Below are 17,407 nucleotides of genomic sequence, written 5' to 3'. Positions count from 1 at the left end.
CCAGGGAGGTAAAAGAATTTGACTAAGCTGCTACTAGTTGGTATCAGTGGGAGCACTGGGACCTTCAACATCCAGTTCCCAGGCCAGTACTCTCTTATTATCACTAATAAGTATTAGAAGTATAATAGAGTATCACTATATCGCTCCCTCTTTATTTGTTCATTCATTTATTGTGAAGTGTAAAATGGAAAAACTGAGGCACTTAGAGTAATCTGCTACCAAAAAAACACAAAAACAAAAACAGGGATAGATGTTAGAAAGTCTGCTCTTCAAGACAGAATATGCTTACTTTCCCCCAGATGCCGTACTCGCTAGCAAAGTCTTCTGTGACCTAGAAGATCGAAGGCAATTACATTGCCCATATATATTTGCTATGCTGTTTGACTCTCCCAAGGGCAGCATAACAGTACAAGGGGAGTGACATCTTTATGAGGTTAACCCTTTTCTATTTTAAGGGTAGACTACCGAAGGCAGACGTGTTCCCTGGAGCATAACAAGAATGCTGGAAATTTGGTAGTTAGGAGGAATGACAGCATCAGGCCATCATGCAGGAGGGAAAAAATAAATTGTTCAGAGGAACAGTGAGCTGGGGAAGCCTATGAGAACACTGATGCCCATGAAGTGAAAGTGAGATGATAAAGGTGGCGGGGGTGGGGGTGGGTGTTGAATTATAACACAGCGAGAAGAGACAAAGGACAAAGCAAGGAAACTAATGTTTGTTAAGCTCCACCATGTGCCAGACAACACGCTAGGTTCTTTTATGTATTATCTCATATACTCCTCACAACATTTTAAGATAGTTTCTACCATCACGAAAAGCAGAAAATGAGTCTTCAAAGATGTTAGGTAACCAGTCCTGAAGTAACACACCTAAAGAGGCGGAACTGTCTTCTACGCTAAGGTTTTCTGGCTCTGATTCAGTCAACCTCTGCTAAGTTAAAACTATGCACTATTTCCCATGATTCTCTAGGTCGGCTCAGCAGTTCCTCTGCTGATTCCACCTGAAATCACTCACTCGTCTGGCTCCACTGAGTTGGAGGATTGGCTGGTCCAAGATGGCCTCGCTCTCATGTTGGCAGTTGGTGCTGGTTAGAGGCAGGGGTACCTTGGTTCTCAGCATGTGGACATTCATCCTCCAGTTGGCTAGACCAGCTTCATTGTATTGTGGTCTCAGTGTCCCAAGAGGGCTTTTTTGTTTAACCATTTTACTGAGGTATGATTGACATATAAAGAGCTGTACGTATTTAATGTATACAACTCAATGAGTTTGGGGATAAGTATACACCAGAAAAGCATCACCACCATCAAGGCCAAAAACATATCCATCACTTCCCAAAGTTTTCTCCTGTCCTCTTTATTTTTATTTACTTACTTGTTTATTTGTTTATGGGAGAACACTTAAGACTTACCCTTAACAAATTTTACGTCTAAGAGAGCTTCTTAAAGTCCACCTTCAGAAGTAACACAACGCCATTTCTGTCATACACTTTTTATTAAAACAAGTCGCAAGGCTACTCAAGGTTCACTGGGGAGAAACAGCATCCACTTTTCAATGGGAAGAGTGGTAAAATCACATTACAAAGGGGCATGTGGGATGGAAGGAATCATTGTGATCATTTAAAAAACAACTTACTCCAATAAAGATGTTAAAAAAAATAAAATTTAATTAAAAAAAATATAAAACAGCTTACCATAGGCTCTAAACTCCATGCTCCTTCTACTATCAAAACTAATATAAATCCTACATTATCCTTAACTGTTCTTTTTATAGATTTATTAAAAAGGACTACTTTTTATAACCTGGAATAGATGTCAGAGAACTTGGGTTCTAGTTCTACCTCTACTGTTATGGGAACTTGGAGTGTTTGCTTTTAAATGGGGTTTAATTTTTTCACCTATAAGAAACAGGTTTGATCTGTTTTCTCTCTAAGGGCTCAGGAGACTGTATAAATTGATAGAATAGTGCCTATTTTTAGAATAATATGAACTAGCCCTCTTAGGGGATGGGCAGGATGGAGATGAGAAGGTTAGAAATGAGATGGCTTCTATTTTGCCACATACTCCCTCTTTCATTGCTATGGGTTTGGAATTTGGGGGGGCAGTGAGCAAAGGAAACTCCTTCCCATGGGTGGCTGAAATCTTCCATGATCTGGGTTTTGCTCTGATCATTTCCATTTAATACATTCTAAGACAGCATAGGTCCTCCTGCATTATACCAAAAATAAGAGTACAAGTCCTTGCTCTAAGGGCTTCTAGACCCGGTTAGACAAAACATTCACATGCAACACACACTCACACCAGCGAAGCAGACAGTGGAGGTGAGAAAGCTCCTGAGCTAGCCTCTTCCTGAGGGAGCTGAGAGCTCTCTCGGAAAGATACTGTTGCCTAGTCTTTGGAAGATCAGGTTCCCAAGGAGAAAACTAATGTTTAATTTAGCACAGAGACAGCTCAGAATCTCTCTCCGGGGGAATGAGCCTGCAAACAGACGCATATGCAAAGAATCTAAGCGAGAAAAGGAAGCTCTCGTTGGTGCAATGGCTACAGGACTTGGGTGCAAACTTTCCTGATCTATCACCTCTGCCCAGTGTTTCTGTCAGAAGGACCACTGCTCTTTCCTGTTTACCCTTATGTCTGTACTTTGCTCTTTTTCAACACCTCTGTGAAACAACCAAATGGGATAATACCACAAGCACACAGGTTTTGCTGTCTGAAATTACATGGTGTAGTGTGGTAATCCAATGTGCAAGCCTTTGCCAGTTTAGCAAGTATGGGCCTACTTAGGTGAACAACAACGAAAAATTAGTTTCTCAGCTGCTCAGCCAGAGAATGTTTTTATTTTTACATAATTTAGACTCCAGAGACCTCCAGAAATGAGCAGTGTACACCAAAGTGTGGCAATCGTCATTCCAAAGACACAGTACAGTACACATTGTATTCAATTAAGCCACTTCTTTGCACCCTGGTTACCATGACTCCAAGAGATTATACTGTGTATCCAACAAACCCCTGGTAAGTTATTAGCAGTTGAAGGAAACTTTGGCCTTAAGTACATTTTCTGGGAAAAAAAAAAAAAAAAAAGAAAAAGACATGTAATTAACTTTCTGTTCAAATCCTTCAGAACTACCTGAAAAGAAGCCTGTTGTACAGTGAGGAATTCAAGGTGTTGGGCTTCATGTGGGTGAGAGTTATTAGTGTGCTGGAAAGCTGAACCACATTTCTGACAAAAGAGAACTTTTAAAACGACAATGTTAATGATTCTATATTAACATAGGAACCGGCCATGACTCCGGAAGCAAGAACACTGTTAAAAACAATATAAAACAAAACAAACCCAACACGAGTTTGATTCTACATTTCCTCAGAATATTATCCTTCAAGAGGAGGAGGGGAATGTAAGTTTAAATGATGGGGAATAAAGAAACTACCAAAAAAGTTTTGACTACATTCTTTGCTCTGAGTTAGAACCAAGAAATCCGTACTTATCCAAATATCATCCACCAAGAACAAGATTATGCTCATTCTAAATCCTGTCACTTCTTCATAGAAACACTGTGCTTTTAATTAAGAATTATCCTCACAGAAACTTGCTTTGAAGCCTTGGCAGCATTTTCCTCGTGTTTCTTAGGGAAAGTCACACTTGAGGAGGTACTGAGCAGAGAAGAGATTCCAAGCTAAGACCCACATCAAGGCTTGAAATTTTCAACATGCTCCAGGTCGGGGTTGGGAAGAGGGCAAATTCGTGCCGCCTGTTTGTGTGCGGTTGCAGTGAGAGAACTGATTCCCTGGCAACTTGAGTAAGGGACCTGGCTTTCAAAAGCATACATTTAAATCTCCACAGCAGGGAACTGCTAACTCTTTGCGACTCTGTGACCAGATTCACTTAAGAATTATTCGTCAGTATGAATTAATAATTCAGTTAAATTGGTAAATTTGGACTATTCCATTCTAATCATTCCAAATTCTCAATAGACAGTCTAAATTTCTCATTTACCCACACAGTCCACACAACACACTCCCTCCCTGGGCAACTAAATGGAAACCCAGCCTTTATTCAAGAAGGAGTAAGGAGTCAAATAAACACTCACTCTAGTCAAGTTCTAGATTAGCAGTCCTAGAATCCCAGGAGTGGAAGAGATATTAATTGATCCCGTTCTGAAGAAGGATACTATTCAACCCATTTCATAGAAATGTAAACCCATCCCAGACGGCATCTCCATAGTAAACTATTTAGGGATAATATGGATATACTGGGTAATATGGTATACTTCACTAACCATTTTAAATAAATATAAAGAGAAAAGCCATCCCTTGCATAAAATATCCCTGACATCCTTTGGGGGACAGAATCCTGAGCTGGGAAAACCACGAATCTGACTTGACTATGTCACTTCTCACATTAACAATAACAACATCTAAAATGTATTGAGCCTCTTCTAGGTGCCAGGAAGTAGTTAGTTATATCACTATCATTCCATTTTACAGGTGAGAAAACTGAGGCTGGAGAGTTTAATTAAATTAACCAAGAAGACACAGCTAGTAAGTTGTAGAGCTGTGATTTGAAACCAGGTAGTCTCACCCTAACCCCAGGTTCTTAAGTGCTACGATGTCTTGCCACCTCAAGCTGACTTTAACACTTCTGTTTCCAACCACACCCCCACCCCTTTCAGACTGTAAATTCCAAGAAGACAGAGGCTATATCAAATCACTCATCATGGATACATACATTCTCTTGGCATAGAATAGCTGCACAATGATTCTTTATTGACTTCATGGATAATTTCCCCAAACTCAAAAAAGTACCCATGTCCACAATCTTGATATGAAATTTCAGAACTTTTGCTAAAACAATTAAGACCCACAGAGACCACAGTGCATGTCAAGTACTGCTATTTGCCCATTTCTTAGCCATTCCTTTGGCAATTTGCTTGTGGTAGGGCCCGACTCTCTAGTCTTCTTCAAGCCTTGCGGAGAATATATAAACCTCTCTCTTTATCCCCTCTCCAAGGAAAAAGAACAGCTTTCATTATTTCACACCTGTTCCTTAGATATGTATAGGAAAGGGTCAGAGCTAGGAGCCGAAGATGGAGAGCCACTCCAGCTATGGTCAGTATCCCAGCATCCTGCCTCGAATCAGGGAGGAAAGGAGTTGTTGACTTTTTCCCTCACATCTCTACTCCGTAGGAGCCTTCCCTGTGCCCTGTGAACATGGACCAAATAGGGGAAACCGGTATCTGACAGACCTTAGGGCGAGTAAAAGATCTGTAACCCACCTGTAATTAAAAAGCAAGGAAGAAAGCAAGTAAATCTCAAAGACTATCTGGGCTCACAGCTTCTCATAAATTTCTGCTCATGGTTGTTTGATTTTGTTTTAATGAAAAGACCTTTTCCAAGTTAATAAACTCATTTGTTGGGAAGATCAGTTTAACATCAAGAGAACCCATTTTACCCAGGGGGGAAATTCTTATTTGCACTGGAAGGCCTAGTCAGCCCTAGAAGAGAGGTATAGTTGGTTCTGCTTCTTTTAGTTTCTCTTCTGCGTCTAGCGACTGTGCTCTTAAAACCATCTCCTTTCAATGCCAAAGGCCATGTCACGCTGTATATAACTCACAGTGAATGGGAGAAGTGTGTAAATAGCAAGGCATTAAGCAGCTCAAGGGACTTGAAGATAGGTAATACAGAACACTTAGGCAGTGCGCAATGAGAAGAGGCTGCTGGAGGGGAAATGTAATACTTGTCTTCAAGTATATGAAGGATTATTATTGCTTCACAGACGCTAACTCCTCTGAGCCTTCCTCACTCGACCATTTCCCAGGGCTTCTGATACACTCTTGCCAGAGCTCCGGACCCTCCAGGAGGTGGATCGGCCTCACGTGTTCCCCTCACTGCTCACACGCGACCACAGTGTCAGCCAGGCTCCACTCTCTGTCCCCAAACACCTAAGGTTCACCCACATTGGCACCCAGCAGCACCACTCCTCGTTCCACCTTCTCTCTTGCTCCTCCCAGGCCTGCTGGGGACCCACATTCTCCATAAAGTGCTGCCTGGCCTAGGTTTGACTTTCTCTCCTACCAACTACTAACAGCACTCATGTTTTGAGTACCCTCTATGTGTCAGGCACTACGTTGCCTGTTATGCTAAAGAATATTAGCTTTATTTTACAGATGAAGATACTGATGCCCAAAAAGAAAATTATTTCCCCAAGCTCATACAGCTGGTAGGTGTGAAGGAGGGATCAAACACAGGTCAAACTCGAAAATCTATGCATGAAATTCTTCCATTTACTGAATCTCTAAGCTTCAGTTTCCTTATCTGTAAAACAGCCAAATATTGCTTACTCATGTCTCTCTCTCTCTTTTTTTTTTTAAGCATTACATAAAATATACAATAAAAGTGCCTTGACATTCTAGGGCTCAATAAATATTTATTCCTCTCTCCCTCTGATTTTCTACATCAGTTTTGGTCCATTCTACCTAGTTAAGTACTTTTACTGTGTCCATGTTGTCTTGATTGACGACTAGCCTGTAAGTAAGAAGGGACTAGGTCTTTAGCTGTATTTCTCTATTCTCCCACAGAACCTGTTAAAGTATAAGGGAAATTATCATGAAAATGCAGAAGAAAGAATTTAGAATTGTTTTCATTAAACATGATCCTGCCTATGATCATATAAAAGGGACTGGAGTAAAGTACAAGGAAGTAGTAGAAGCCACTCAGAATGGTTTAGCTGCCATGCATAGCAGAACTGGATGATTTTTTTCAAATTTCCTTCTAAGCTTTTTGAGATTAAATAGCAGTGCTAAAAACAAACACACACAACAACAATAAAAACAAAAACAGCTAATCAAGGCCACTCTTTCAGTCATATTTGTTATGCCTAAGAACATTTGGACACCCATGTTTGTCTTGGTACTTAACAAAAGGTTTACTGGCAGAGGGGAGCCATACGGCACTAAACTTTAAGGTTGAGAAAAATTTGATAAGCATCACCTAGCAAAGACATTATTTCAAAGAAAGCAGATGCCTTCTATAAATAAACATTGACCTAAACAAGCAAGACATCTTGGGTGACATAATAACATTACTTGGCTGTCAAAACAAGCTTTCTACCCATTTTTGATAAAGGAACGTACCAACTTCTCACTCCACTTGAACTCTTTTGCCTTTGTGAGATCTTGCAATTACATTTACTGGAAAGAAATAGTAGGAAAGTTCTGGATAGATAAGAACTCCCCCTTTACAACTTTGTTCTGGAAAACAGAACAAAAATAGGTCAGTTTTTAAGGAAACGATGGCTGCACATATAAACAATGTAAACACTCCTATCACTGTCCCACGGAGGATATTTACCACATGGACAGCTGCAGACACCCAGCTCTGGCCAATGAATTGTTTCTGTTTTCAGCCCCACGCCCACCCTACAGCCCTCAAATTTTGAACTGTCAATTGGAAACTTGATTATTATCAGTTAAAAATAACCAGGGGACTCTGGCAATGATTTAACTTGTTTGACTTTCTTAAGCTAACAATTAACATTTTAGACTATTGTTGACAAAATAGTTAACTTTCCCATGTCATTTGTGCAAACTACTTTTCTAATATTCCTGACACACGCCGGGGGACACACCTTTCCAAAGCTGCTCAGGTCTGTGCAGGGGCCTGTAAAAGACCCTAAACACTTTCACACCGTTGCACATTTTCACTAGGATTTCCTGGGACCTTCGGGAACACTTAAGTACTCTGATAGCTCAGTCTTATCTTGACAGCACTGAATTTGAAATACCAACCCCTCTGTTTACAATAAAAGCTATTTCATCATTTAAAACAGACAACTGAAAGCTTAAGTACACTTTTAATCCCTGGAAAAACTGGTATTATGATTTGTTGTCTAGTAGTTTATTATTAGTAATACTAGTAATAATGCCTTAAATTTCTGCAGCGCTTAATTTTTTTCCAAAGCTGATTCAGAAACATACATTCATTGGCTTTCTCAACGAGCTAGGGCAGCATTATTGTTCTGTTTTACACATGACTGCTAAGTAACTTGTCCTAGGTCACCCAGCTTGTTAGTGATCAAGCAGGCACAGACCGTGGATGCAGTCTCCTTGTCTGATCTGTTTTCTTTCCTCCACACTACATTAGAGAAAAGATAATCTCTGAAGCCAAAGATGACTTAGAACCACTTATCTATCCAGCCTAGCAACACAGTCTAAGCAACAGAAAAAGAGCTTGTCTCAGGCAAAAGGGAAAGATTAATAATGCACCACAGAAGCTCTAAACCTTTCTGTTCCATGGACCAGCAATTATTCAGTTTCACAGTTCATTCAAAGATTCAAACATACTTCACCAGAAAATGATTTAGTGCCTAAAGCCTGCTCCAAGTGGTTAGAAATGCAGATCTGCTTAAACCTTTACAATCCAGGCCCTCTTTAAAGGCCCTGTTCCTGCAATCTCTGCAGTAATGGGGCTTCCCCTGAACTTGCACTTGAGTTAAATGAAGAAACTGGCTGAGTAAGGGCTGCAGAATTAGGCTCTCAATGTGGACAGAATTAGAACCAGCTTGGAGGTTATTTCTTGCATTGTTCTTGAAACTCAGGCTATTGAACATCTCAGACATTATGTATTTCTTGTAGTATCACACCCCTCAAAGACAACACTATCCCACAGAACAGAAGTTCTCTTTCCACCCTCATTCAAATATTACTGACTATATACAAGGCATTGTACTAGCAGGTATGCAGGACACAGGGCTTTCATCTGAGGACACCGTGCATATTCGATTTTAGATGATCAATATTCTCTCCCTTTCTCCAAAGGACATTTATGGCCACTTAGGGCATACGAATTAACTATTAAAGGGATACCTTCAACACACCCAGACAGAAATAAATCTAGTTATGGACACAGTATTAAGAAAGAATTCTGACACCCATTCTGCGCAAAGGCCCCTTTAAATGGATGGTGTTTCTGAAAATAAGAGGATCCTGAGCGAAGTGAGACCTGCAGATTTAACAGGCTTAGTGAATCACTCCCAAATGCCCAGGCCTCCCTTCAGACACAATGTTATCAGGTTAATACAGTACTTGCATCACCATCTCTGAGTACCATGCTGAGTAACAAAGCGCCAAATTTAGAAGCTAAAATGGAGGAGGGAATTTCCAATAACCAAAAGGGGGGTGGTGGATCAACCCTTGCAATGGCACAGGTTTGCAGTGAAAAGCCACCATCAGAAATAAACTGGACTTTTTACTCCTAACTCACACTGCACCTCCCATCAATCTTCTCGGCACTCAGGGAGGGAGCTCCTCTAAGGGGATGTTTTAGGAGATGGCTGGTAGTTAGGGGAGAGAAAGCAGATTCCCTTTTAGAACAGGAGTGAAGGAGCAGCCACCTTTGCCTCTTGCAGCAGTAAGCCTCCAGTCGGAAAAGGCCAGGCAGGGTGCTCTCACTTCCTCCCAGCATGGATATTGCTATGGTCGTAAAGTTACAATAACCACTGAAGTTGGTTTCAATTCGCATCCCCAAGCCCCCAAGAAAAAGAGGCAGCCTCATCTTCCTTCCAAGTGGAAGAAAAGCAAACACCAAAAGAACGAGGCCATAAGCAGACACCTTCCTTGCAGCGGCTGGGATGTGAAGGCCACATCCAATCTTGGCACCCAGGACAGAGATCTGTCTTCTCCACTGAGAAGCGCTGGGCGCCTGGTTCCCTGTATCACCCCCAGAAACACTTACCAGGAGACTGTGAAGCACACAAGGCGGTATTATTGGGAGACTTGCAGACAGATTATAAATTTACTGGGGACAATCAAGGCATTTAGATGCTTTTGGCTGCAGATGCCAGTGACACACACACACACATACAAATCTCATTCTTCTCTCAATTTGAGTGATTCTTTACCCGCCCCGCCCCCCTCTACCTCAACATGTCTCTTTCATGAAACAAATTCTCATTGCTGTCCTAGGGAATTCCAGGGAGAGGTGGGGATAGAGCAGGTGGAAGGGAAAGGAAATTAGGCCTTGAAGCACTAATATAACCCCACAGGCTAATTGTATCCAAGGATAAAACAACAAACATTGGGCAGTTTAACTGTTAGCAGTTATCTTTCATCTGGAGTTGGCACCAGGAAGTTGCAGTTCTAGGCATCTCAAGCAAAATGTGTGGTGGAATAGAACAGCACCAATACAGCCTCCAGACTTTCTGGAAACTTCAACCATCACAGACCCAGGCCAAGGATAAGGAGGAGCCACAGAGAAGCATCCTAGGGGCCTGGCTGGAGGATGTCCTCTCCCTAGAGCTCCTTCTCAAGTTCCCTCAGAGAAGGAGTTCAACCCAGTGCCTTCCTCTCCTTTGGGCTTTTTGAGGACGTTTCAGCTTGCATGGCCATTTCCTGTTGCTGACTTTCATTAGGGCTGGATTGGGCAAACTGGAGCTGTGCTGTGAGTGGACACAGGACTTCCGAATCCCCACAGAACTCAGAAATGGAGGAAGCTTGCAGGGCTGCAGGGCTGCAGGGCAGGGCTCCACCTTCTACCCTGAGGCTATGGGCCCAGCAGCTTTGGGGGGAAAGCCAGCACACGGCAGGCAGTCACCTGACCTGGGCTAGCACCAAGAACCCATGAGTCAAGGGCTACCCCCTCTGGGATGACGTGTGTCTATACCTCTGAGGAAGAACGTCCAGCCAGAAACGTAATCACAACTTTCAGGTTGGATGTCCCGTCACCAGGAATGGCTGAAGACAAGGCACTTTCTAGGATGACAGCATGGAAACAGCCCCTTTGCACCTGCCCATTTTAGTGAAGGCTGTAAGTGGGCACTATCTGATTGTAGTGCCTGTGGAAAGAAGCTAGATGGGGACAGTGGGGGAGTCTGTAAGAAATCAGGGAGCAGGCCTTGTAAAAACACTCCCTCACCAGTCTCTGGGCTATTTCCCCAAGTTTTTGTGTTTGAGTGAGGGAACGCTCAGGGAACTTGCTCTGCTAGAGATTACCACTTATGTTCTCCTGACCCAAGGAGAAGGGGCCACTTCAAAGAGGGAAGGGGAAATAGGACAAGAAGGAAAAGGCTTGGCTAAAAGTCATCTGGACTGCTACACAAATGCTTTCACTAAGCATGGCTTGCTGGGCCTAATCAGTGCTGGCTCACCAAAGCAGGAGGCTTCCTGAGACAAGACCGTCCTCAATGGCTCAGATCTTGCTGCTCGTAGCCAATTCTTCTGCAAGCTCTGGACCCCAGGCAAACTCTGGAAAACTCAAGTTCCTTACCACTTAAGGAATACTCTACAGGTGGAGGAAAACCGATGAATGAACACCAGCAGAACTTGAGGAGTAAGGGTTTAGTAACACCTCACAAACAAGACACCCCATAGCCTTTGAGGTAGTCAGGTGGCACCTTGGCCCGTTGCACTGCCGTCCACTCTACATCAGGCCGGGGCCAGCTCTACCCTCGCCAAAGTCCACACGACCACAGCCAGAATCAGGAGAAAACCAGGTTCCTTACCGCAATCAGGGCCGAGTTCCTCTGGTCCGCCGGGGTTGAAGCCGGTGGTTGCTGCTTCCCGTCGATCCCACCACTGCCACCATTATCGCTACTGCTGAGCAGGTGCTGCTGGTGGTGATGGTGATAGTCTGGTGGGGGCGGTGGGGCCGCTGTCGCTGCCGCTTGGGAGGCTGTAGGAGGGGCAGCAGGTGGCGGAGGAGGGGCTGCAGTGGTGGCAGCAGTGGCAGTGGCCTTGGTGTGTTTGCCAGCCTTCCTCGCCCCCTGGCCGTGCTGTACGAGGCTCAGGAGCTGCAAGGTGCTCTCTCTTTCCCGGTCTGAGCTCTCGGCCCTACCCCGTTCGTAGCGTCCTTCACAGCTCAGGTGGTGCTGGCGGCAGACGGCGATCCGTGCCCGAAGGCGCTCCACGATGGCACTGTGCACTCTCGGGGTGACCGAGCCCCCTCCAAGGAGCCCCGCCCCAGGGGCCCCCCCTAACCCTCCTGTGGGGGCCTGCGGGGGCGCTGTGTCCCCCATCTTACTGGACACAATGATTGCTGCCTCTGGGATGGTGAGGTGGAAGGAGGCTATGGCTGGTTAGTGCAGGCAAATCTGCTGTTGACAATGTGCGCTCAGTGTTCAGGGCCACATGAATAGAGGTCTTCAGAGGTTGGGGGGAGTAGTGGAGAAGGTATGGGGGAGGGGAGTGAGTAAAAGAGGGTGAGGAGAAAGAATAGAAACCAATCGCAGAGGGTAAGTTGGAAACAAACCCTGATCAACTTACTCTAATTGCATTTGACAGCTCTGGAGAAGTTGCACAGAGTTAGTGGGGTTTTTCTCCCCCCACCAAGCTGACAAGAGCCACTAGGTACTTTGTAAACACACGATCTGGGGGTAAGAGCAAGAATTGAGGGATTGTCAAGTGAGAGACAGGAACAGACAGCAAAGGGAATTGTGAGAGGTATTAATACAGAGCTGGACTCCTCCTCACCTAGTTGTTTTGGAAGATTCTTTATGGGGATGTTTCTGCAGAGAAACCCATTTCTACCATGGTCTCTGTAACCCAGGGCCTTTACTTTTCCTCAGGTTAAAAAAAAAAAAAAAAGTGCTGTTTCAGAAGCTTTTTGGAGTCAATGTTCAAAACATACAAAAATCAAGAGATACTGTCTTTTGGCTTTTAATTTTTCCTCCCTTTCCCTTTGCTCTGGTGTTTTCTCCCCTTTGGGGGACTGCAGGATGTGATCCTCTCCCCAAAGAACGGGAGGCAGCTTTTCAATTGTTAATGCCAGTAACTGGACTTTTGGACCATGCTTTTTTCTTCAGCTAATCCAATCACCAGTAAAATCCTCATTCCCTCTAAGGTTTCCCAGCCTTAAATGAAAGCAGTCTGGAGTCACTAGCCACTGAGAGAGATCCTTCAACACATTTTTTTCTTTCCCGCTTACGTTCCTAGTCCAAACCCCCGGCTCGATTCTAATACAGTTATCAAGAGAGACAAACTCCTCCGAGAGTAATTTACAAACGATGGTCAAACTTACAAACTTCCAGCAAATTGCACCGAGTCATGTCCAGCCACTTTTCTGTCCACTTTTGTACATTCCATCCCCGGCCAGTGGATCTGAGGGTCTGGACTCGCAATAAGCAATGTGGTTCTATCTCTTGGATTGCTCCGCTTTAGAGATGGAAAAGAAAGTAGCTGGTCTTTTCCTTTCTCTTTCCCGTCTGTTGTTCGCCGCTGGGCTGACACTGGCTCCGCTGCCCGGAGTCACGGCGATACACAGGCTTTCATTGTGCTCCGATAGGAAAGGGAGAGAAAGAGAGAGAGTGAGACAGAGGGAGAAAGAGAGAGCCAGCGAGCTGCGGGGGGGTGGGGTGGGGGGGGCGGAGGGCGGGGGGAGCGCTCGCCCGAGGCTCCCTGGTGGAAGGCGGGTGCCACTGCACAGGCGAGCAAGGCGGCCGGCGCCGGGGAAAGGGGAACGCAGAGGGCCTCCCAGCGGCTGAAGAGGTGAATCCCAAAGCCTGCGCATCTCGGCGGCGGCGCGCGCAGCTCGGCCTCCGCCTCGGCTCCGGGGCGGGGGAGAAGGCTGGGGAAATTCCCCAACCTCTAGTCGACTACTTCACCAGCTCGAAATGTTGAAGAAATTCCCGGCCAGGGGATGTATTTTCCCTTCCAGACCTCCGTTACGCCCCCCTGAGGATGTCATTTTCATTTTTCAGTATGTTGTCCATGACACCCCTGAGCACCCTAGCGAGAGCTGGGTGAGCACGGAGGAGATGTTCAAGAGTGTCACAGGGAGACGTAGGGTGTGTGCGCGTTGCGGGAGGGGGGAGGAGGGAGAGGAGAAGAAACCACATAATTAGCTCCTAAAGGACGGACGGGTGTCTGTCTAACTGCCCGCCTGCTTTGTACGTCTCTGGATAAGTCAATCTGGGTGATCACAAGCAAGTCAGTAAGAATAACTAAAATAGTTTACCATGATGAAATTACCAATATCAGTTCCAGAAAGGAAAAAAAAAAAAAGATTTCTTTGAAAATACAAGATTGCCTATGACAAACCTAATGCAAGATCTGGGGTCTCCACAGCTGTCTGATTTACATATACAATGAGGAAAATCATTATGTAGCAGTCGAGTTTCAAGAAGTTTACTAACACAAACCAAATAGATCTCTGACACAGACTGTTGTCCCCTCATCTTCAGATAATCCTACCTTTAAGACCTCAAAATGTATATTGGATTCTGCTTATTATTATCAGTTATGGAGAATAAATTAAGGTGAGCACAAGATTGGTATAGTCAGGTCCGTAAATATTCTGTGTATCCTAACTTGGAAGTCATTTGGATTTGAGGTCTCAAGCAATGGGACTTTGTTAATTTAAACCACTTTGTTAATTTAAACCAACTCTGGCATCTCAGTAACACGGTCCTGCTTCAAACTGAGCTCTGGACAGAAGTGAATGGGTAAGATCAATGCAAACATTTTAAGGCTGGATTTATCTACAATTTAGTTCTCGATAGGCTGGCCTACATTAGTTCATTTTATTTTCACAAATCCTGGAATGCTAGCTTGGAATTTGGGACAAGTGCATTCTGATGGAATATAACTTTTTTACTTCTCGTTGGAACATACTTCTGTCTGTCCCTTCCAAGGCTAAGTTCCTCACCACTCATGGAGAAAGGCAGAAATATATCTTTGTTAGGTATGCAAATTTGTACGCAGAACTCTCTCATGAGGTGTCATGAAAAAGTGAAGGAGTTTTGATCATTTTATATTTGATTTTTAAAAAGGTGTATTCATTAGACATTATCTTCTTTCTATTACTATCGGTACTTTATATTCAGCAATCATACTTGATAAAAGAGAAGAAATTCAATATTTAAATTAAAATTTACTGTTCACTCTACAGTCCTGCAGTAACACAGGTTTTGATTAATAACAGAGTTTTTGGTCAAGTCCGCTATTCCTAAATGACATAAACTTTGAATTCTAAGCTAGGCAAGGACACATCTTAAAAACTTGTCAAGCAACAATTTAATACATTTTCATACTATATTCTAGTGTTGTAGGACACTCCTTTATGTTGTCTTTTGTACAAATTTACCCTTTACAGCCATTTAATTTCAAGCTGACATCATTATCATCCACATCCTCATTTCCATTCACATCAGTTACTGTTTATTTACAGTCACTGTTTCAGGCACAGCACTTCACATATATCTCCTTTAATCCACCAGCTATCCTGAGGGAGAGGTATTATTAATCCCATTTATAAATGAGGAAACTGAGGCTTATTGAAATTAAACTATTTAAGCTAACTAGGAAGTAACACATCAGGACTCAAACTCAAGGCTGATTTCAAACCTATATTCTCTTAACCACTGGACTTGCTGCCTCAGTATCAAGTGTGAAAAGAGTTACAGGGAAACCAGACTATACCCAAAATAGCTCAAGGGCTGCAATTACACCTCAATCAACATGCTGGAGTCTAAGCAAGTCCTATAATACCTCCAAGAAATGAGTAGTGAATAGAACTACTCATCTGAGTATGAGAGCAGACAAGTGAGAAAATATGGTCAATTACATACAGCTGCCAATAAAATAAACATTGCTTTTTTTTCCTTGTCTTCTCCTTTTATGGAACTGTTCCCTCTCTTATACCCCTAAAGCTTCTGTAAAGCTCTATGGATTTTTTTAAAGCATTAGTTCCTTTTTATTTGTCCATCTGTGTTCCTCATCATCTCTACTATCCATAGCTACCTAACACAAAGCATTTAACACTATAGTAATAAATGCCCAGACCTAAAAAGTTCATAGACATGTGAGATTTATAAGTTTACAAACTATTTTTTGTGTTATATAGAATCAATGATATCAATGATGATGATGATGATAAAATAATACAGTATGTCATAATACCTGCAAAAGTTAATTCTAATTTTTCAACATTTCTATTTTCTTCTAGACTACTTGCTTTTGGCCCTGTGATCCATGCTAATTCTCATTTCCTGACAGCCTCTTTGCCATTCTTTTGGTGTTATCATGTACATAAAAGCCTCTTGTACTCTCCAAACACCTACTGAAGAAGCTTGCTCGGTTGCAGTGACCTTAGACATCAGCAAAACTACCTATTAGCATTTCCTGATCAACAGTCAGAATGCTGTTCTAATAGGAAAAATGCTTCAAGCCAACACGGTGTCTGACCTAGGAACTGGGTCAGCTGCCATCATAAGTCCCTAAAATCATTAGTGCTTTCATTTTTACAAATTAAATGCATGCTATTTAAAAGAATAGATAAATTAATTTTTAAAACTTTCAGTTGGAACTCTCACTCTTCAGCTGGCTCAAGCTTGTCTGTAGTGTCACATACGAGAAGTGATGCTTCCCGGGTCATCAGAGATACTTTAGAGATCATTCTTTTGTTTTTCTTGGACTTCTTGTTTAACAAATCATTCATGATCCTTCACCCTTCCCACTTGACTATCACTTTTCCTCTAAACTCTGCCTTGCATCTTTTTGGACACTCACTTCACCTTTCAACTGTGGCTTCATATAGTTAAGGATTATTTCCATATGACAGAAAAATAAGAATAATAGAGATATGTGACTGAAATTTCTATTTCACACTTTTAAAAAGGTATGCACTCCTCCCATGAAACATCAGCATCAGTATTCTCACAACTTTGTAAGCTCTTTCTCCCTGTTTTGTTTACAATCATAATAGGGATAATTTTGGAAAATTAATTGCAGAAAATATTAAGTAATCTCTATGTAAGGACTTAATAAAATGCAATTTTTAATGTATGCAGTTTGTAATGAAGTCCATTCCATGAACCACATAACAGATGAAGCTAGGTTCAACCAACACTTGAAGTAAGAAACAAGTATCTAAAATTCCACAGGGGATGCAAGAGGGAGGAGATATGGGGATATATGTATATGTATAGCTGATTCACTTTGTTATACAACAGAAAATAACACACCTTTGTAAAGCAATTATACTCCAATAAAGATGTAAAAAATAAATAAATAAATAAAATTCCACAGGGAACTGGATCCTATGAGAATACCACTTTTAAGAATTAAAGATACAGGATAGACATGGTCCATTTGTTCACTCTGAAACCATTTTACTTTATTATATTAAAGGCAAATTTAGATGTGCAAAGCAATGCAGATGCCAAAATATGCTTTTAAACTATTTTTGGCTGAATTTGTATCTCTGAGATCTTCTGATCCTAACATAAATGCTTATGTGGGAAAAGTAATGGATAAAAATAAATAAAATACATCTTAAATCATTAACCTGTAGACAAAATTGGATAGGAAAAAGAAAGAACATTATGAAGCATGAAAATACATATCATGAAATTATTCCTGAATGTGAGGGTTGGAAGAGTCTGGAGGCCTGAAATCTTTTTATAAGGGAAACTCTGGAAGAG

At 42.5% G+C, this 17,407-nt stretch overlaps 1 protein-coding gene across 1 annotated transcript in view; it reads right to left on the bottom strand.

Moving 5' to 3' along the window:
* The window catches only part of MAML2 (mastermind like transcriptional coactivator 2), a 367,048-nt gene extending 353,744 nt beyond the window's left edge, over positions 1-13,304 (bottom strand). Inside the window, exon 1 of the mRNA XM_007106110.3 lies at positions 11,492-13,304. Within this exon, the coding sequence (XP_007106172.2) occupies positions 11,492-12,004 (513 nt within the window). The 5' untranslated portion in view covers positions 12,005-13,304. The remainder of the gene's footprint in view (positions 1-11,491) is intronic.
* Between the last annotated feature and the right edge of the window lie 4,103 nt (positions 13,305-17,407).

Source organism: Physeter macrocephalus, chromosome 16 (assembly GCF_002837175.3).
Source record: "Physeter macrocephalus isolate SW-GA chromosome 16, ASM283717v5, whole genome shotgun sequence".
In the NCBI taxonomy this organism is placed as follows: Eukaryota; Metazoa; Chordata; class Mammalia; order Artiodactyla; family Physeteridae; genus Physeter; species Physeter macrocephalus.
This window is presented reverse-complemented; position numbering and strand designations above follow the sequence as displayed.